General features: G+C 34.5%; 1 protein-coding gene across 1 annotated transcript in view; it reads left to right on the top strand.

Moving 5' to 3' along the window:
• Window positions 1-20,714, top strand: part of RIMS1 (regulating synaptic membrane exocytosis 1) — a gene marked incomplete in the record, with an annotated part of 182,121 nt that extends 161,407 nt beyond the window's left edge. The window contains 5 exon segments of the mRNA XM_072408512.1: window positions 7,624-7,765; window positions 9,782-9,894; window positions 15,023-15,124; window positions 16,677-16,816; window positions 18,085-20,714. Of these exon segments, the coding sequence (XP_072264613.1) occupies window positions 7,624-7,765; window positions 9,782-9,894; window positions 15,023-15,124; window positions 16,677-16,816; window positions 18,085-18,303 (716 nt within the window).
• Between the last annotated feature and the right edge of the window lie 985 nt (window positions 20,715-21,699).

The following is a 21,699-nucleotide window of genomic DNA, read 5'->3' on the forward strand; positions in this document are numbered from 1 at the left end:
TACTGTCTCCTCATTATCAAGTCACAGGCTGGGACTGGGAAGTGAACCAAGCTATTTTGCTTAATAGCATTTACAAAAGTCAGGTCACTAACTCAGATGTGGTGTCTGGCAGGAATATGTAAATCTCATGAATGGCTAAGCAAAAATATAAATAATCTGGCAAGTAAAACAGATGCCGTATATTGTATTTGTGTATATTTAACAGCTTTTACTATTTTACCCCAGTTTTTTTTTCATTTAATAATAGTGTAAGTTTACTACACTTTCAATGTAAAGAAAAAAATACAGTCTTTTTGTTATGCAGCTTCCTGTTTTGGTATGGCAACAATACTTCACTATTCCTGGTGTCAGAGCATATTTGCCACATTCTGTGATTATATCCACTACAATTTAATGAGAGCAGGGGGTGTGGCTAACAGCATTGTCCCTACTGATCCACAAGCCCGTAGCTGGTTGGTGCCCCTACCTTTGGCTTTTATTGTGCAACCCGTAGGCCCTTGCCCACAGTAGCTTGTGTTTCTCATACCTAGGTGCTTATTCTGTAATTTTAAAAGTGGTTGTGGAGTAAACAAATATGGAAGCACTAATTTGTAAAGGAGTGTAGTAGCAGGAGATATAAAAAACCCAGACATAGACAATACAGTACAAATAATATATGTAGATCTAGAAAAAACAATACAATAAACATTTTAGGTAACATCATAGTTAAGCAGTAATCATAATGAAGCAGTAAACAAGAAACAATAGAGAATTTGACAATGTGGATCTAGAGACAAATCTCCAGCAAAAACCAACAGGAGATTTAAAAAAACCATAACTATTGCATGGTTAAACATACAAAGCATAGTAGTGAAGAAAGGTCAAAAAGCATAAACTAGGAAAAAGGGGACAAAAGAAGCTAGGCAAGAGCTGGGTGAGAGCAAGAAAAGTAAATAAAGAATTGGTCTCTCTAGAGTGGGGACAAACTTCATACCGAGAGGAGGTAAGCAATTATTTATTTATTGAGAGGTGGTAAGGCTGGGTCTACACAGACATTTTTGAAAACACATGTAAAGGTTCCTACTGCGTTTATATGCTTTTTTATGCACTTTCTATTAGTGTTTTAAAGCTTGCCAGAAATGGCACTTTTTCATGCATTTTTAACTCTTTTTAACGCAATTACATTTCAAGTGCTTATAAGTGTGGGAAAACGCCCCACTGAAATCAATAGAAGTGTTTACCAGCATTTTCTCGTGTTTTTTGGCGTTAACACTGCGTTTTCATTTTTTTAAACTTTGCAAGCAACATAATAGATAGGGCTTATAAACATGCCTCAAGGAAACATCCTGGTGTAGATTAGCCCATTAGAATGCATAGGAATTTCAAACTTGGGCTTTAAAAGCCTTAGGTTAAAAGCTGGAGGAAACGTCCGTGTAGCCTAAGGCTAAAAAGACAGCTAGGGTTGCCACATAGAAAAAACATCATGGATATTATTAAAGATGGCTGTTATGTGTGACCTTTTTATTAGTAATCGATTATCGTCCCTTGCACATCTTGCATTCCATGCACAGGCTATTGCTTGTTTGGTGGCTGTAAATATGTGCGATAAAAGTATTAGATATTATTTAACATTTTGGATTGGTTTATGTAAGTGTGCATTCCTAAGATCTTTCTAGAAGTTTACCATATTATATACTCTGATCCAGAGCCTAGGGACCTTAGGGAAGAACCACCAAATATGGCTTAAAATCACTGGAAGTGTAGGAAGGCACAAATTTGGCTATCGTCTCATAAGCACCTTGTAGAAGTGCTAAAGTAGTTCTAGAGCTTTCAGAACGACTTTGCCATATAATGGTCCAGTCATTCTCTTTGATAGATATTGAAAGCTCTCCCTCCCACCCAGTATAGGGTAAGGGTATCTTAAATATCATTGGTTTATCCTTACAAATCCTCTCAAGGGAATAAGGGGTAAAGGTGAAAAGAGTGCTCATAAAGTGAAGAAAGAAGGATATTTCATAATTGTAAATAACAATACAGCTTCTTCCTTGGAATGTCATATACATCTTTAATTATAACAATATTATTTCTTTAAACATCATGATGCCCTGTAAAGATAACAGACAATCTAAGCCGATGAGAGAAAACACTGCCTAGTGCATCTTCCTATATATAATGGTTTAAATGAGTAGCCACAATATTTTTTCTTAGATTGTGATATACTGCCTTAAGCCAAGTTGTCTCCAAATTCCAGTGCCTTGATGCTACTTGAGTACAGATTTTCCATCTGCATAAATACTCTGACAAACTGTCATAACACTTAACGTTATCCGTACACCTAACTCGGTACTTTTCTCTAATATTATAAAGTAATCCTTAGCATTAGCACCCTAACTTTTGAGCCTGAGGTTAACAGGCCTACTCCCCAAGGTTTCACTAGTTCTTTAATTTTTGTATGTATTAGCACAAGTTCTGTGCCATGGGTGTAACAATTCCACTTCAGGACTTCATGCTTCCATCTCCTGTTTCCACAGACAAAAAACATGCACGCTACATGATCATTCTGTAAGGTTTTCTAATTTCTGCCTGTAACTACATTTACAAATGCTGTCTTCAGCAAAATCAATCCAAATAAACTTGTGTAATAGGAACATACACAGTATAGTAATCAGATTATTATTGATTCATTCTAAATTCTTGAAATAACCCCCCCCCCCCCCCCCCCAAAAAAAAAAAAAAAAACTAGGAGTAAAGTCTATGGAGTATGGATGCTCTGTTTTATTTTTATAAATGACATAGTTACTAAAAAAACAGAAATTGTATTTTATGGCAAAAGTAAACCATTGTTTTTAATTGATAAGTATACTAATATATTGTTAGTGGAACTAATTGGGCCTGATTTATTAAAGCTTTGCAAGGCTGGAGAGGATACACTTTCATCAGTGAAGCTGAGTGATCCAGCAAACCTGGAATGGATTTCCTACAAGTCATTTGCTAGCAAATGTTTTGAATTTTGGACCAGATCCTGTCCAGGTTTTTAGTAAATAAAAACCCGGGTTCACCCATGGTAGTCTATATTCTCCAGTCTTGGAGAGCTTTAATAAATCAGGCCCTATATCTCTATATAAACAGAGCTTCTGCTAATGACCATTGATTATATTTCTGTTATTTTATCAGAAAGCTATAAGGGTTTATTTTTCAAACAATTCTCTGCACAAATGTGGCAGTAGGGAAAAAAACATGGAAAACAACACTAGGAATGTATTTGTGTAAATAGGATTAATATTTAACCTTTCTTTAGAGGGAAAACGTAACATTTATAAGGACCAAATGGTATTAAGTAGAGCTGGTTGAACCCTTATATGCATATATAATTTCAGTCCAATGTTTACATTAATAACTATTGGTATAAGCATGAAGTTACCTCAAACAATTATGCTATTCTAATAAAACCAAGATGAATGTTCAATGTTCAGGGTGAGTTTGCAAATAAACCAAACAACAAAACATAAATAAGTGTTCACCATTTTTTCTGTCCATATTCTTCCAATTGAGAGTACAATTTGCAGTGCCAATGCACATTGCATAGGTGGAGTTTATAGTTGTCATTATAAAGGAATCTACTTTTGGGCAGCTATACCTGACTTTCTTATATGTAAATCCCAGCAGCTGTCCTCTATGTGGAGAATAAGAGTATGGTGCTAACATTCCTCTGTGAAACAACAGTTTTGCAATGCTAACTGGGATATCTTTGTAACGATCAAACTAGATTATGCATTACATAATACCTGTGAACTGAAGTTTTAGTGATTTGTCTTTTACTTCCTTTTATAAAAGCTCACCAATAAGTACTTACACTGTCTTTGCACTTTATTGTTGGCTGCTTACAGTTGCTGGTAATAGAGCAGGAGCATACTGCATACTGCATTAGATGTGCTCCAATGTAAACTATTTCTAAGTACGTTATCTGTTAGTTTAAGGGAAAAATGTAAAATTAAATGCCCATTCACACAATATTTACTTACTTACACTGTCTTAGCACTTTATTGTTGGCTACGTACAGTTGCTGGAAATAGTGCTGGAGTGTACACTGCACTGTGTATGTACCATATAGAGTTTACACCATATACTATACTTTTTTAATATATTTCGGCTTAATTATAAATAGGGAAAAAATTCTGTTTTAAATGTAGGCATTTGGTTTTCTTTAGGACCAAGCTTTGGTGCACAGGCCTTACAACAAATCAAATTCTGATTTACTTCTCTAAATGTTATGCATGCCTGTAATGGTTGGCACCCCCATCTAACCTTTAAGCCCTTTCAATCTGTCCTAACGTGACCTATATGCACTTTAACTATAAACTGTACAAAGGACAACCATTTCTATGGCCTTTATATGCCCCATAGCTGATATAGATCAGAGATCTGTGCCTGTTCTTTTCTCTGAATTACTTGGACACCATACTCTATTAAACATCCCAATCCAATCTTTGCCCAGGAAGTGTATATAAAAGAACAGCTTTTAATAACATGTGCAGATATATGTTTTACAGTTGTCAGCATTTTAAACACAGGATCATAAAACACTATATACACAAATTTGACTTGTTTATTAAACAATACCTGTTTTCATTTTAGTTGCTACCTGTCATTAAATATATTGGAACAGAATAGAAAAAAGGGAAAATGGACTTAATGGCAAAGTTTGTCTGTTCTTAAAATAAAGAACAAACAAATTTTGCAAATCCACAACTTTTCGGGGAAATATGAGACATTTGGAAAGTATGATAAAAATACAATAAGTGAAATAACCCATCTACTATCTGTTGAACAATTCCACTGGTAACAATGCAGTCAGTTTCTTAGACAACCCACTTACTAATGCAACTAATTTGCAAGGTATATTTTTAGATTTCATATCTTAGTGGCCTTTTAAACATATTTTGGCCTTCTTGTAAAAAAATTACCATAAATTAAATTATTGTCTCTCCTTGTTTCCTAAAAGGAAAACTAGAACTGCCCAATTCAATACAAATTTGGCAAGGGAAAGTTACATACAAGTGGGTCAACAATATGGCAAAGAGAAAAACATTCACTTAAGATGTTTACAAAAGTTTTCAGTTGTGTCATTTGTGTCACAATACAAAAAATTTTGCACATTTATAGTGGTAGGCATGTTGTGTAAATCAAATAAAGCTAACCCCAAAAAACTCACTTTAGTTCCAGATGGAATTCAACACAACAAACACAATAATACAGCAAAAACACCAAAGTGAATTAATACTTTTGGAAGACATTAGGTATGTTCTAATGTAAACTATTTCTAGGTATGTCATGTGTTAGTTTAAGGGGTAAATGTAAAATAAATGCACATTCACCCAATATTTGCTAGCAATTATTCACCAAAATCCTTTACTAAGTCTTTGTTTTAAATTGGCAAGCAACATGTTTTAAAGTAATTAGATGTGCAAACAGTGGCTAATTGGCACTCTGTACTGATGTTATGCTGGCATACCACTATTTTTACAGTGATGTTATTAGGTTGCGTATTTGTTATTTTACATTTTGTTGCTAGTAAGGACATGTCTGTTTAGAATGTATAATTAATCATCGGGTAAGGTGTGTTATAGGGATATCAAACCTCTATTCCTAGGTTCCCCTTCATCATGTCAGAGGATCTGGAGCTTTAGGCAGGGTCACCTCTGATGTTAGGCAAGCTGTTTGTAGTTTTTAACTTCCACATTGCAGTATTTCACTGAATATTTTACGTCAATATTTTACAGAAATTTAAATCAGGTGTTGCAGGCAGTTTCTTGAGCATCAGCATCGCCCATTTCTCTTTCTAATTATCAGTGACCTTGGAAGAGGAAAGAAACCCTTATACAAATTATTCAGTAATTCATGCTCAATACTGAGCATTAAACCTTTATTGGATAACCATTTGCAGAGGTCCTATTCATAATGTTTGACATTTAACTGGTTAAGGTATAGGGTGTAATTCTACTTTAAGTAGATGTTAAATGTTTTCTTAAGAGCACCAGTTAGCACAAAAGTTACCCAGGAGGACATATGGAGTAGTTGCGTGTTAATGTGCTTTCACAAACATTGTAACCGGTGAAAAATGTTATGTAACAGCAGAAAAATGTATTTGTTCTGTTTTACCTACCTTATAAATATACATACATCCAGCACACAACTACTAACATGACTAAAGCCTATACTTATTTACATTCCTATTTGCTTTTATGACAGTATCTTCTACATAGCCTACCCTGACATTATACAACATTTTTAAAAAATAGAAAAGTTTTTTATTAAAAAAAAAAAACAAATACATTTTTCTGTAAGTTTTGCCAACACAACATTTACCAAATTTATACATGCCTATATACTTACCATAAAATCTAATAGTCAGGGTCTGCCAAATAAAATCATATCACATACCTGTGATTTCTATGTAAGACAGGTAAAAGTTTAAATAGAATACGTATTTTACTTTGGGAGAGAATTATTCCTCTTTTGACAATATTTTGTAATGTACACAGATAGAAAAAATGCTTCCGGTAAATTGTTAGCATAATATTAGGATTAGGATCAGGTCAGAAATCAAGATCAGATAGGTGAAAGCGTAAAACAGCATCTTAACAACTTTTTACAGGTTTGTGATCCTTAAAAACCAAATTGCAATGCATTCACCTCTGATAGCAACTATCTTTTGCGCAGTAAATTCAAAAGTCATTCAGATTATCCAACATAAATGTTTTCTAGATCTGGTTTTCTGAAATATTTTAACTATCCCAGCTTATTTATCTTTTTGGAGTCATTTTCTACTTCTTGTAAGATTAAAGGGTACTCTATCAGAGATACCCACTTATGCAGCCTTCTCTTCCTATGTTTAAGATCTTGATTGTTTTGAGTGTGTGAAGCTTCAATAAACTGTTCCTCTCTGGTTATCTAATCATCATATTGACGCTAACCCATATTGCTTGGATGATTGTACCCATTCGCCTGAAAAACATATATACGAAATGTGTTGAGAAATAGAAATTTTCTTTAGCAATTTTAGGATAGAATCTTGATGTGAATGTATGGTTATATTCTTGGCTTCACATGGATGATTACAATTAAGTGGCAGTAGCAATTTTTATCACAATTTTATTGAAATGAATATATATTAGTAAAATATTTGACTTTTTACTATATCTGTTATGTTTTGGGCACTTCCTAAAATCTTGGTATAAAAGTTGTAAACAAATGTTGTTCATGAAATATTGTGATAACCTCTTTTGTGGGGTGCTATATAGCAAGATCCAAAGCCCAGAAGCTGATTGTCTTAAGCACTCTTAACATTTTGAGCTGATTGACTGGGACCCACATGAGCTGATTCAATGTGGGTGTCATTTTAAAATGGCACTGAGACAAACAACTGCTGTCTATTTTCCTTTTTAACAAAGTAGTTAAATATCTGCACAAGATTCTAAAAGCTTCTGAAACAAAAAAACATCAAGGCAATCATGACATTGCACATAATGATAACCCTATACTGCTGGTATTTGCTTCTGTATTAATTCAGTGCTTTTTGTTTCATACCAGGATGTAGAATTCAGATTTTCAGTAAATTATATTAATAGTGCATTGTCTCTATAGATTCCAGCAACAAGAAATTCAAAAGTACAATACAAAGAAGCACAGAAACCGGAATGGCAGCTGAAATGAGAAGTCGTATGGTTAGGCAGCCAAGCAGAGAGTCAACAGATGGAAGTATTAACAGCTACAGCTCTGAAGGAAAGTAAGTATATAGTGTGGCATAGGACACAGTGTCTGCCATCATTCTTTGGTACAGGACTTCAGTATTGCCATTTCAGATTGTTATGAAATGAGATTGCAATTGATGGAAAATGTTGAAAGTTAACTTGAAACCATATTGAGAAAATCTAGCTCCTAAACTCTAGGGCTACGTACACACCTCAGATGATTCTCGTCCGATTCTTGCCACAGGGCTTGTATCGGACAAAAATCTGACGGGTAAAGCAGCCGTTTGATGTGATTCATGGATCTGTCCTGGCAGATCCACAAAAGTCGAACGACAGCAATGCAAGTGAAGGGGTGAGAGCTTAGCTATAAAGCAGAACGGAGCTGTATGTTCAACACCCGTTGATGCATCCTAGTCTTTTGTCTTTGGAAAGGATTGTGAAAGATCCTTTCCAACGACAAAAATCTAACGTGTGTACGTAGCCTTAGTGTGATAAGTGTGGCCTATGTGTAAGTCTATGTGATGTGTTTTGTCAGCTATGACCTGGTTTTGGTTGCTGTTGGCACTATGAACACAATAAAAGCTGTAAAATCTTCCTAGCAATAAATCACTCTCTAACTTTTAACTATTTCCCACTACAGGACACATTATCCCTTTATAAGTGAGTTAAGTAAGGGGGAGGGTATTTGTAATTTAAATCAGGTAGTTGGTCCAAGGGTGACAATGCTCTTCCATTGATGCTGTACGATTGGTAAGTGTTGTCAGGAAACAGGACAGGAAATTTGTTACTGTTGGAATCACCAGGAGAACAGAGGAAATAAGTGAAAAGGAGAATAATGCCTCCACCACATCAAATGACTGGTAACCTGCATAATATTACACTATTGTTTTGAATAAGATACTTTTTAGCTCATACATCAAAAGCTGTGAAACTGTTTCAGAGTTCAACATTAAAGTACTGTTAGGTAAAGGCTTTTTATTTGTAGTTAAATGTAATAATGAACGATACATTAAAAGTAAATGATAATTTTGTTTCACACAAGACAAAATTAACTAATTGTGGATCTCCACTTTTTAAATCACTTTCAAATAGTTTTATGACCATTCTCATCCCATCAACAGTATTAATGTTGTTGCAAATGCAAATGCAAATGCATTAATCACTTTAGCGGTGTGCTACCAAGATACTGTAAAATGTAAAGGTTTTTAGTCAGCAGCCTTTAGACCATTGGTGCCCACAATTTTTTGGTTTGCGAGCTACTTTTAAAATGACCAAGTCAAAATGATCTACCAACAATAAAAATGCTAAACATATATTTATTTATATATATATATATATATATATACCGAGTATGACACAGAAGTGACTGGCACTAATGAGACATTGAATGGCAGAACATTGCACAGCAAGACTATAGTGCACTAACATTGTACAGACATTGCACTACAAGAATATAGTGACAGGAAAGCTACAGTTCACTTGTCACAGGAGAATGACGTGCTGCACAAGAAAAAGAACTCTCAATATGTACAAAGGTATCTCGGTAGTTGAACCCTGACCCCAAGCCAGAACTGACTTGGCCCAGCACTGCTCACCTTAGACTGCCCTCGTGCAATCTCTGCCTCCCTGCCCACTCCTCACTATTACACGGAGCCTTCTCACGCACCCACTGAAAGACATCCCTAGCATCCCTTTAGACGTGCAGCAGGGCTGCTGGTTAACAGCAGGGAGGTGTAAGGCGGGGCTCCACAATCGACTCGCCTTGCCTTTGGTAGATCGCAATCGACTTTTTGGGCACCCCTGCTTTAGACGTAACTCACTTCAGGTATACAGTGTCTGAGAATATTTATGGAAATGGTAATATTGTCAGTAACTAAGCCATATTTTCTTCTGTCACCCTTATCAGTCTCCATTCCATTCTGGTGGAACATTGCTGTGTGCCCTTTTCCCAGGTTTTCTTTTTTTTTTTAAAGTCTTCTCCACTAAACTGCAATAATTTGTAAATATTTATATGCATCTTTGTACCAGTGTGTGTGTTTTCTTCTTTGCAGTTTAATATTTCCTGGAGTAAGGCTGGGTGTTGACAGCCAGTTCAGTGACTTTCTAGATGGACTTGGTCCTGCACAGTTAGTAGGCCGACAGACACTGGCAACTCCTGCTATGGGTAAGTGTTGATAAACTTCACAGTCCTTTTTTTTATCAAAATAGTTATAATGGAAGCTGAGAAGGTCAGTGAATTGTAGAAATAGCTGTGATCTGAGGATAATGTTGTACTTTCAGGGCAAGGAACCTTAGTTTCCTCAGAAAGCCAGGCTTTGTTAGAATTAGAGAAGGATTAAATCTGCGTGACTGGCCTATTCACATTCCATCAGAGGGTGCCACTATCTTGCTTCTCTTCAGCCATCTTGATACACCATGCCAGGATGACGTCCATTCATCCTTGGTTCATTCATTCCCTGGCAATCAAAGTTGATGCTGTGCACACACAGTTCGGTTTTTGCACATTTTCTGGGTACGATGAAGCAAGTATTACAGTTTCTTGCAGAAGGAACATTTCCTGTCCCTTTCTGCATTTACCACCTGCCTGATTCTTTAGTTTTTAAAGTGGGACTTATGTTCCGCTTTAAAATATTTACAGACCAGTTGCATCTTGCTTGGCATATGTATCAGGAAAACCTTAACATGTCACCCACCATAGCTTCCCCTGAAATAAATATTTTACTGACAGCAAAATAATTGGCTAATAAGGTAATAATCTTTACATATTAATAATTATTCACAAGTACAGTTTTCATTAAAGTAATAAATTGAGACATTTCATGGATATCCTGATACTTACAGTGAAGTATTCAGACACCCTTCATAACATACAGTGGAAGTGCTCTTTTAGTAGTAGCATTGGGTTTTGCTTTACATCAAAGTTTATTTAGTCAGTTTAAAGTTATTTATGGCCTTATATAGGAATCTTCACAACAACATAAAAATTCATATTGAAAAGAATACCCAGTCACACGCAAGAAAATATAAAAACATAATTTGTGCTTGACTGTGATTGAATGGTTGAAGCTAGTAAAGCTTTACCTCACTAAGATAAGTGAAAATCCCTTTGCAAGTTTGCTGTGCAGTCTAAATCTCTTAAGTAAATTAACCCAATTGTCTTTTTATTTCCAAATATGTTTATAAATGCCCCCGTAGTCATATTATGTTTAACAGGCAGTAGGGCCTCAGTAAATCTCCTGTAAAATGAACCTATTCATAGAAGTGCCTAAGCTAACCATAGAGTTTAAGTGCAGGCATCTTGTGGCCATGTGAACCTTCAGATCAATACCCTAGGCAAACTCCAGATCCATTCATATGAATGGATTAATAAAAAATAATTTATTTTTCATTATTAGATTCACACCTAAGCTATTCCAGATAAAGACTCTATCCTTGTACAAAATTTCATATCACAGATATAACTGACATAGAATAGAATGTACCATGTAAACACTCATTTTTACAGCTGTCTAAGCCTATTTATTTTAAACAGTTAGAGTCAGATCTTGTCCATAATACTTAGCACCCTAGCTTTTTTAAATCTGCCATATGGCAATTATTTTAAAATAGGTTAACAAGGCTTAATTAGCTACAGGACATTACAAGATGTCTATGCAAACAGTTAATTAATTAGTTATAATAGTGTGAATAATTAGGTAGCAGGAAGAACATGAAGGAAGTAATTTCTGAGCTTAGAGGAGCTTTGCAAATAAGGAAGGTTACTACTACCTTCCTTGACTTTAGCAAATGAATGTATGTCATTAAAAATGCTTACAGTATAACTTTAAAATATAGCGCATAATACTCAAAGGAAAATGTGTTATTATCAACATTCCTATACAATATTATACTTGTTTGCAACATATTTTTCCACACTTTAAAGTGTACACTGGTTGTATCACAATTTAGATTGTCAGAGAAGCTTACAGTCTGTTCCTTGTTAAATCACACATTATCTTAAGAAGACACTATGTCCAGTTTGGTTAAAGCTAGTTTACATGAAGGTATTGTATTTGGATTATAGGAGGAGAACAGAGATCCCAGTAGAGTGGAAGGAGAACATACAATCATCATTTCTATGGAACATAAACTCAGAATCGCAGTACTGCAAAATTATGCTCAGTACTGCAATGTTCTAACCCAGGAGTGTCAAACTCTGGCCCAGGACGTCCTTTTTTGGCCATCAAAAGAATTCTTAATATGAATTGCAGCTGGCCCGCTGCTACTGCAATCTGTAGTAATGGCGGGCCAGCTGCAATTCATATTAAGCTGCTGTTCTATAGACGCGAGTAAAATGCGGCTACTACAATTCCCAACATCACTCTAGACCATCGGCCTCTCTGCCTATGCGTGGCCCTGCATTTTATAGACACAAGTGATGCCGGGTAATCAGGAATTATCAGGAATAATATTATCAGGAATTATTATAGAGCTATTGCTATATTAATTGTTTTACTGTGCCAGAGAATGCAGTATGAAATCAAATGAATGCAGCAGTTCATTTGGTTTCACGTTGCATTGCATTCTCTGGCAAAAGTGCATATTACTGCATGCTCTTCTCATGTGTTCTTGTTTCTTCTTATTGAGAATAGGTGTTTTTTCAATAAATTTGAAGTTTGGCCTCGGACTTGGTCTAAGTTTTTATTTCCGCCTTCTGTGTATTTGAGTTTGACATCCCTGTTCTAACCTCTAGGCCTATTTAAGTTAGATACTGAAAAATTGAAGTTCATAGTTAAATCCTTTCCCAGAAAGCTTACAATACAAAGATCTATTTGAGACACCTCATCTTGTTTATATTAGAATATTTATGAAATTATAAACAGAATAAAGAGAAAGCTGGCACATAGTGTGAGTTTGGGTAGAAACTTGTGTGCACTCACCAGGGGCAAAGATAATTCACATACTAAAGTCACTTGCAGGAAATTTTTGAGGTTTAAAATGAATATAACTTTTTTGATCAATGTTTTTGGTATGTAAAGCTCACGTTCTTCATTAGTCGTCTGCACCATCAATTTTAGGACAAACACTTCATTAAACATTTACCTAGAGTCTTATTAAGATTGTAATGTAGTATATTGTAAGACGAGACGATTGGTAGTTTTGTTCCTCTGCCAGTAAATGTCCTAAAAAGTGCCCAAAGATCAAAAGACTTAGCTCCATATATGTAAACACTGGCTTTAGGGAAAACATTTTTGTATTCCTTCAAAATATGGTAACTGCCTTGCCAAATTAGTTTTTAAAGGTTCAGTTTCCTTCACCATGAATATTGGTTTTGCTTCTCCAACTGATTGGGACTAGGCCAACAAGTTATTCTGGCAGGTCATCTTAAGGTACCAGCATTGTATTCTTTACTATCTTACATGTGAATTTTGCTAAATAATATTTGCGTAAATATTGTTTGAGTAAAAAACTATGCCATGATAAAATGTTATTAGGACTCCATTCAAAGGTCATGACATTTGGTATGAGCATTTTGGAAACTACAGAAAAGCCATCACCCTGAATATGAAAATCTGAATGTCAGAAAATGCCATGCCGCATAATTCAAAATAAATAGGCATACCTATAATAGTTTTAGTTGGCAATGCTGTGAAGTAACCCATAGAAAACCCATATATGCTTCAATATGTGCTGAATAGGATTTTTTTTAGTTACTATATTTTTTTTACTTTTAAAAAGTGGAACGTAGTTCACTGTATAAAGTCATAACTGTATAAAAGGTGGCATAAAGATGCTTACCATACATACTAGAATATAAATCAATCCAGATATAAACCTATGCACCTGTCATGGACAGGTATAATAATGCTTGATTGTAACTAAGATAAAATGTATACACTTAAATATGTATGGTACGTATTTTTCATAGCCGCAACACAACACTGTCTGTAATAGATTTGGGGAAATTTGGGGGGAATATTTTATGTAGAAAGCATGTGACTTCTGTGTGGATGTACACTACTTTATTGAGCTTTAAACAGTTGAGAATTAATCCCATTTCCTTATTAATGTTTAAGCATGAGCATTTCTCATCTTTAATCTGATCAGAAGTATGCACAGAAAGTTAGATGGAGAAAATATATACAAAAGATAGGTATCAATGTTAAAATACTGGTTATAGACTTTGCATTATTGTCTTACACAGTTGGAATGATTTACTAAAGGAGATTGGCCTGTTTACCCTTTAAAGTGAATATTCATTCTGCAAGAGATAATTCTTCTAACTTAATAAAAGAGGTGAAACAAACAAGGAAAAAACTTTATTTGTTCTTGTAAATTATTATTTTTATATTTAATAAGGATTAATCTTCATTTTTTATCTCCTTGCATAGGATTGGCTATTCTTTGCAATGTATATTTTCACAACAGTCACTAACATAAATGAATTATCCCTTGCAGAGTTATTATTCAGTTTGGTAATTAAACAGCTTAAATTTAAGTAATTTAACCTCAAGAATTTGACCTAGTAAAAACTTTTAGTTTACCAGAGGAATAAAGGAGATGCATATTAAACTTAGGTTACTGTGCTGTTTATTAATTTGTGTGAATGTGAAAGGCTTTTTCAACATGAGAACTTGAGTAGAGTAAAAATAGACCAATTCTCAAGGAGATTTTGTTACAGTTGTACGTGCTGTAATGCATTCCAAATATCTCATATAATGTGTTGGCACCCTCTGCTGCCTATTTGAACAGGCACAAACGACTCTAGTTTATTTAACTTGTCAAGCAGTACATGAAAGGGATGTGCAAATTGTGAACAGGAGTGTGCTGTACATAACTTGAGAAGTTAGACTAAACACTATATAACATGAATGTTTTAGCTTTGAATGCCTGCTGTAAAAATAGAATGTCAGGGAAATGTATTTAATAGCTGTGTTGATGAGTTCAATATTAAGGATGTTACGAACAAATAACTAAAGACATCTGTCATTTTGGTTTTAAAAAAAAATTCCGTTATGTCAGTTTTAAATATAACTGTGATCTTAAAAATATATTATCAAATAATACAATTGTAATGCAAACATATTAGAATTGAATAAATAATTTATTAAATAAAAAAATTTAATTTACATGTATATGTGAAAGTTGGTTTATTTAGCCAAGAAGCACAAAGTAAAGTAATATTTTATGGATACAAATAAACCATCCGTGTGTTCATGCTGCATTTACCCCTGAAAACTTATCAAGAGGCCGTATTATGCTACACACAGTATTTTATGTAAGGTTTGGCATAATAGAATGTTTTCTTTTAGGTGACATACAAATTGGTATGGTAGATAAGAAAGGACAACTAGAAGTTGAAGTAATAAGAGCACGAGGTCTAATACAAAAGCCTGGTTCAAAATCCACACCAGGTAAGTCCAGAGAAGCCAGTACTTCTTTTTGTTTTTTTTTCCATTTAAACAGATCCAGCATTGTATTAGGTGTAATTTGTTAAACATAAAAATATAAAATGGAAACTCATGTAACAGACACAATATCTACCCAGGTTTTTGCATTCCTTCTGCCATTATTACCTACACCACCTGTTCTCCTCTCATACACCTGGCTATGTAAAATCCAATGCTTACTGGTAAACTGATGCTCTGTGAAGACTTAAATTATGACATCTTTTTAGATGTGAATACAACGGTGAGGGGTTAGAACCATTGCAAGATTTTCATTGCTGTACCAGACTTCCTATTGAGTCTACAAGTAGGAAAGTAATGAGAAATCTTCCTAGTGAGATAAAATATAAACCCCTCCATCTCTATCAAAAACATAAAAAATGTCTTGATATATACTTTAGCCTGATATTCTGCAGGCTTCAAACTGAAAATAAAGTACTTACTGAAATTGGTTGCATATCACAAAGATACCAGGATCTTTAAAAAATAAGGTAAATCAATGCAAAATCACTATTATTTTGATAATGTGAGAAAGTCACCTTGAATTTACCTTAAACTGGCATTATGGACAAAATGTCATTTAACTTATAAATAGAGTAGAAAAGTGTTATTAATATCTGTCAGTTTTTTACTTTCCTATTAGGAACTTTACCTCCAATTTCTGAGTATAGCGAAATAAATTACAGAATTTGTGGATCGTGGAAGTGTTAGATATTCTGTTAGGGTTTTCTTAAAATATCTGTCTCTCTCTTTTGGGTATATACAAACACTTTCTGTGTAGTCACTTATAACAAAAGAATTAGGGGATTTCTTCAACTATTCTCCAGGAAACAATACCAACCTTATCCAGGTTCTATATATTTGACACTTTGTTACAGCTGCCTAGATCACTTCACAAAGCACTTCCATTTAAAACCGGCTCATGGATGGTACTGTGAAAGATCTGTTTTAGGCATGTTTGGAACTAACCTTCCAGCATTACAAAAAGAAAAGTAAAAAAGATTCTCTGATAGCTACAGTACGGTCCAAAGGAAATTGGGTGGACTGGTATTATGCACCTCTGCCCGGAAGTAAAACTGAAGACTCCAGGCAGACTGTATTTCAGATTAATTTAAAACAGAGACTTGTTTAAACAGAAAAAGTATCACTTCCATCACAAATGTAAGACATATTTGTTCCACAAACCCATATAATATATGATGTATATACTCAAGTATAAACCAAGATTTTTTTTCCCCACACTCAAAATACCATTCAAAAAGGGATCTTGGTTTTTACTCAGGCCATACTGGTAGATGGTATCCTCATGTAACGTTTGTTATACACATTACATGAGGACACAGCACCATCTACTAGTAATAAATACTAATCAGTAAAAAATTTGATTTTAAATTTATTAGTTAACACAGTATAGTTTTGGATGGTTTAGTGTAAGCTATATTTTTTAAAAAAAGAATTGCAGTATTTAGTACTGTACTTTCTTGAAAACATTGTTTTATGTATTAAACTTCATTTGCAGCTCCATATGTCAAGGTGTATGTTTTAGAAAATGGAGCATGTATAGCCAAGAAGAAGACAAGAATTGCAAGAAAAACTCTTGATCCCCTTTATCAACAGACCTTGGTTTTTGAGGAAAATCCCCATGGAAAGGTGCTTCAGGTAAAGCTGTCAATAATAGCTTTAGAAACTTGAGTATTTTACTAAAATGTGCCAACTGCATTTCTTTGCTTTGCAATTTGCTTTTGGCTGCAAAAAGGAACCTGTGGGCATATATTTATGACAAATTAAACTGTGTTCATTTCATTTTAAAACAGGCACCTCCACTGTAAACATATTCTCCAGAGGAGGTGGACTTACAATCCCTGAGTTTGTTGAATGCCAACCTCTAGAATCACTAAATATAAAGATACAAAACTCAGTCCAGGTTGTTTAGGTAAACAGGTTTACTCAAACACGTTGTTTGAGTATGCAAAAAAAAGGTTTCTGGCAAAGATAAATACGACACAATTCTTTAATAGTTAATTATTTTAAGGCAATAAGTCCAAAATAATCCTAAACATATTTTGCGTTAATTAAACAATCTTTCATGATTTCTGTTTCCGGAGACCTTGAATGTTGGTCACTATTTTGAACAATGAAATGACAGGAAGGCACTTAAAAGTACCTGCATTAAATTGTACACATCACTTCATTGGTCAGAATTAATTATTAACCTTGGATATGATAAAGTATATTCTGTGTATATATGTGTTTTATTTATCCAATGTAATGAGCATTATAGCCCCTTCACATTTAGTGCTTGGTATTGCTGTTATATGTGAAAGAGGCTATTATGCAGTTTACTACTCCTACCCACCAAACTTGTATAATGACTTCCATGGACAAAGAGTATGGTGATATTACTTTCTTTTCTAGCATATTGGTAATATAGTAAATTATTTTTTTTCTATCAAATCTTTTAAGCAGCACCCTTTCATTTGATGTTATTTTTGTACTGTAATATTTTTTTATTACCATATTTTTTTCTGTATTATCATGTTACAAGTATTATTTCTATAACTATATATATTTCGTTTTTACCTTTTGACTATAACATTTGTCTGTGAGCTTGCAGTCTTACAGTACTTCAACTTGTCCTTCAAACAAGGGTACATATGCAATAGCACTGCATAGATCAGTTATTCAAACTTAATAGTTTAGTATCTAGTTGGGTATATAATCAAAGATTGGCAAAGATAGGTAATACTTGCCTCCATGCTTGTGAATGCTAGCATGTATGACCTACAGAATGGTTATGCTCCATGTTAAAAAAATAAATAAAATAAGACCTGCAAATATCTAAACCACAGGATCTTCAAAATGCACAAAAAGCATACCTATATGTTGTTATAATCTGTAGCCTATTTACGCTTTTTTTTGTCTTGAAGGTAATTGTCTGGGGAGATTATGGCCGAATGGATCACAAAAGCTTCATGGGTGTGGCACAGATTCTCCTGGAAGAACTTGATCTGTCCAGTGTGGTGATTGGATGGTACAAGTTGTTTCCACCTTCATCATTGGTGGATCCAACACTGACACCCCTTACTCGCAGGGCTTCCCAGTCATCTCTTGAAAGTTCAACAGGGCCTCCATCTATTAGGTCTTAATGAACTGGAAGGCAGTATTGCCTGATTTATTCACAATGTTAATCCCCAATAAAAGAGTCAGAGTGGTATATTTACATGATCAAAAGCATTGCTGGAGACAGACAATCATTTTTTTTTTTTTGCCTGCAGTAGTGATCCAAAAAAGATCTTATATTGGCAGAGAGAAACAAGAATATGAGTACTGTAAATGAACATACAGTTCAGCACTATTGGAAGTCACACATGCTCAATGATATAGTAAGGTGACATTGAATTCAAACTGGAAGCTTTCACTCTGTTAGAAATGTTTGTGATACATTTTTACAGACCATAAGCAGTGTTATCATATTGGTATTTCCACCTATTTTATACTTGTTAATTCCATTATTTTTTTTTATATAATGTGTTAATCTGCCAGTTTCATAAAAACAAAAAGCAAACAAAAAGGCATTTGTGATAATTCTCACATAACACTTTTTGTCCTTTTTATTGATTTTGTGAAAGCTGAGCATTACAGAAGTGATAATGGCTACAATTCTGTGTAATATTTCCTGCTGCCTGAAATACTGACAGTGACTTTAAAAAGCACTGCTATGTAGTGCTGTCCTATTATTAATTACCTTGCTTTATTTCGTGTAGTGTTACACAACTTGGAGCCACAGATGTATTTTATGTATTATACTGCATGCTGCAATTTCATTGGAGCACAGCATTTGTCTGCACTAAACTCCTGCATTCTGGCACCAGGGCTAGGAAATGATATGCAGACGCTGCAGTGCAGCAGTTGCATGCCACAAAATTCCTGTCTCGGTGTGACAAAATGCATCTTTGTTCTTACAGAAATTGAATAACACTACAAAAATCAGTATGTATGCAACAGCTTTCTTTACGTCACATGATGAGGTTGCCAATTTTTCATTGTCCAAAATGCTGATTGATAAAAAAAAAGCCAACTTGTTTGTGTTATTTTCTGTTTTACTATGACAGTCTGTGGAATAAATGAATACTTCAAAAATATTCTTTACAAAAAATACTAAAAACAGAGGATATAGTATATAATATATATGAAAAAAAAATCCATTTTTATTTTGTAAATTTTGGATTGCAGTACAGATTATGATATTTTTTGTTTTATTTCTCTTGTTTTTCTAAGCATGGGAGAGGTTTAAAGAATTCTTTCTGCAACTAGTGCTGAGGTTGATGCAAGAGATTTTATGACTTTGGCATTTACAAATAATGTTTTGTCCGTGCTGTTTTGTTTGCCATCAGCCAGTCGCTGTACTTGTTTTTGTGTCAAAAAACAATATTGACATCCAGAGTTACCAAGCAATGGTGGGAATGAGCATTTGACACTTTGAGCTGTACTCAGGCCTCTATGATATGTGTCACTTTAGACACCCTTGTCTGTCCTGGGTAGAGCATTGTATGAGCGGTTTAAAAATTCACTGGAAATTCCAGTAGAAATATTCTGCACTTATTAATATTTTTATCAGATTTTCATTTACATTTGTTTGAGATTGATGCAAGCACAACGCTTGATTTTTTAACGCAAAATATTTTACTTTTTTGGGACTAGAAAAAAACCCTCTCTCCTCTATTTCTGTTAGCGGTTACTTTGTCCATTCTCGGCCTTGAAACTCTTTGTGAATTCTGTACATGTGTTAAGAGCTGCAGACTGTGCAGGTGCATTGGTATGACTCCTCCCCTACTCCACCTTTTTTGCTCCATTCAATTTTGTGATCACTCAAGTAGAGCAGCATGACATAGCGTAATTCAGAGCTGCATGCACGTTTTATAAAAAATTTTAAAAAATAAAGAGACAAAAAAGGTAATTCAATAATGTGTGTTAGTTCCACATAGGTCAGCTTGTATGTTGCATGTGTTTGTACAGTTTGCCCGTAATTCTGATGACATAATCAAGAACTCTAAGCCATCCACTTTTCTTATAGACATTTTGCAGGTTTTTACCAGACTAGTTGTGTTAGTCTGGTGCTAAATGCCTATAGATGGACATTATTTTTTACCCTATGGAAACGTAATGTAGTACGGACCAAATTCCTTCTGATAAATATTTTGGTGTAGATTCCTACTGTGGGACTGTAACACATGTAGAAATTGTGTACACACTAGGTTTTGATTCATAGACATACTGCCTGCACCAAGTGAAATATTTATTGTTATTATACAGGCTGCAACCATTATGCCCATATTTCTGTAGGGCAACAATAGGTTACTGCTTGACCTGCTGAGCAGGAAGAACTCGAAGCACTGGTGCACTAATAGATTATGTACTGTCTTAGTGGCCAAAACAAAATTATAATTGGGTAGTATCTTTCTATTTTGACCACTTGTCTTAACACCCCCCTGTGCTTTTAAATAAAATTCCAACTCATGTTATGTAAACATGTTTAATAAAATTTACTTTTCATGTCCATGGTTGTTGTTCTTTACTTAACAAATTTCACAACGGTTACCAAGTGCAATGGAGACAGCTAAGAAACTAGCATTAGGGTGAGTATTTTAAAATTATTTAAATGACTAATCCATTTGGTAATGTTTGAAAGTTTTAAACTTGGAAAGACAAGATGTGAAGGTGACAACTCTGAATGTGTCTTCTGTCCTGACTGTTCAACTGCCAGCTGGGCAGATTATGAATTTGGATGATTGCTGCAGATATTCAACTCCATTAATTGATGGACCAAAGTTCTTTAATATCAGCCACATACCCACCAGATATGAAAGTTATGCCTATGTGTGGTAAATGCCATTCTATAAGAATCTTATACATCTTATAAAGAGGATTGGCTCAGCTGGTAGTGGCATTAGTAAACCAGGAACAGTCCAAGAAAGTTTGTCCTTTTACTTTTATCCAACAATATAGATTTCTTTAAGAAAAAGCTGGAAGCTTTTCTAGCAGCACAGAATGTAACTGGGTATTAAAGTTTTGAAAGAAATGACACCAGAAACTGTTGATCCACGTAACATCCCTCACATAATCAGAAATATTTTTTGTTTCACCTGTTGGAGCAAATTGAAACATGTTTTTATTTTTATTTTATTTTTTTACCCAAAATAATTTGAAATGTAAACATCAGTTTACTTATGAAAAGCACTGTGGACATTTGAGACCAAAGAGTGAGGTCTGGCTATCAGGTAAGATATGGATCTAGTAATTTAGGATTTTCCCACTCAATGTTCTACAAAGCCTCTGGACCCCAGGATCTACAACAAACACAAGGCTTGCTATTTTCAAAACATACTAACCTGGACCCTGTGTGAGGAACCTAGGTGACATATACATAGCGTTCAAAATCTTGTCAGTACCTTACAAAGACAAGTGATATTGCCAGCCCACAGTCTGCATTTTTTAATAAAAACATCAATATGATGAAGCACTCCATAATGCCTTGGCATACA

Source organism: Pyxicephalus adspersus, chromosome 4, assembly GCF_032062135.1.
Source record: "Pyxicephalus adspersus chromosome 4, UCB_Pads_2.0, whole genome shotgun sequence".
In the NCBI taxonomy this organism is placed as follows: domain Eukaryota; kingdom Metazoa; phylum Chordata; class Amphibia; order Anura; family Pyxicephalidae; genus Pyxicephalus; species Pyxicephalus adspersus.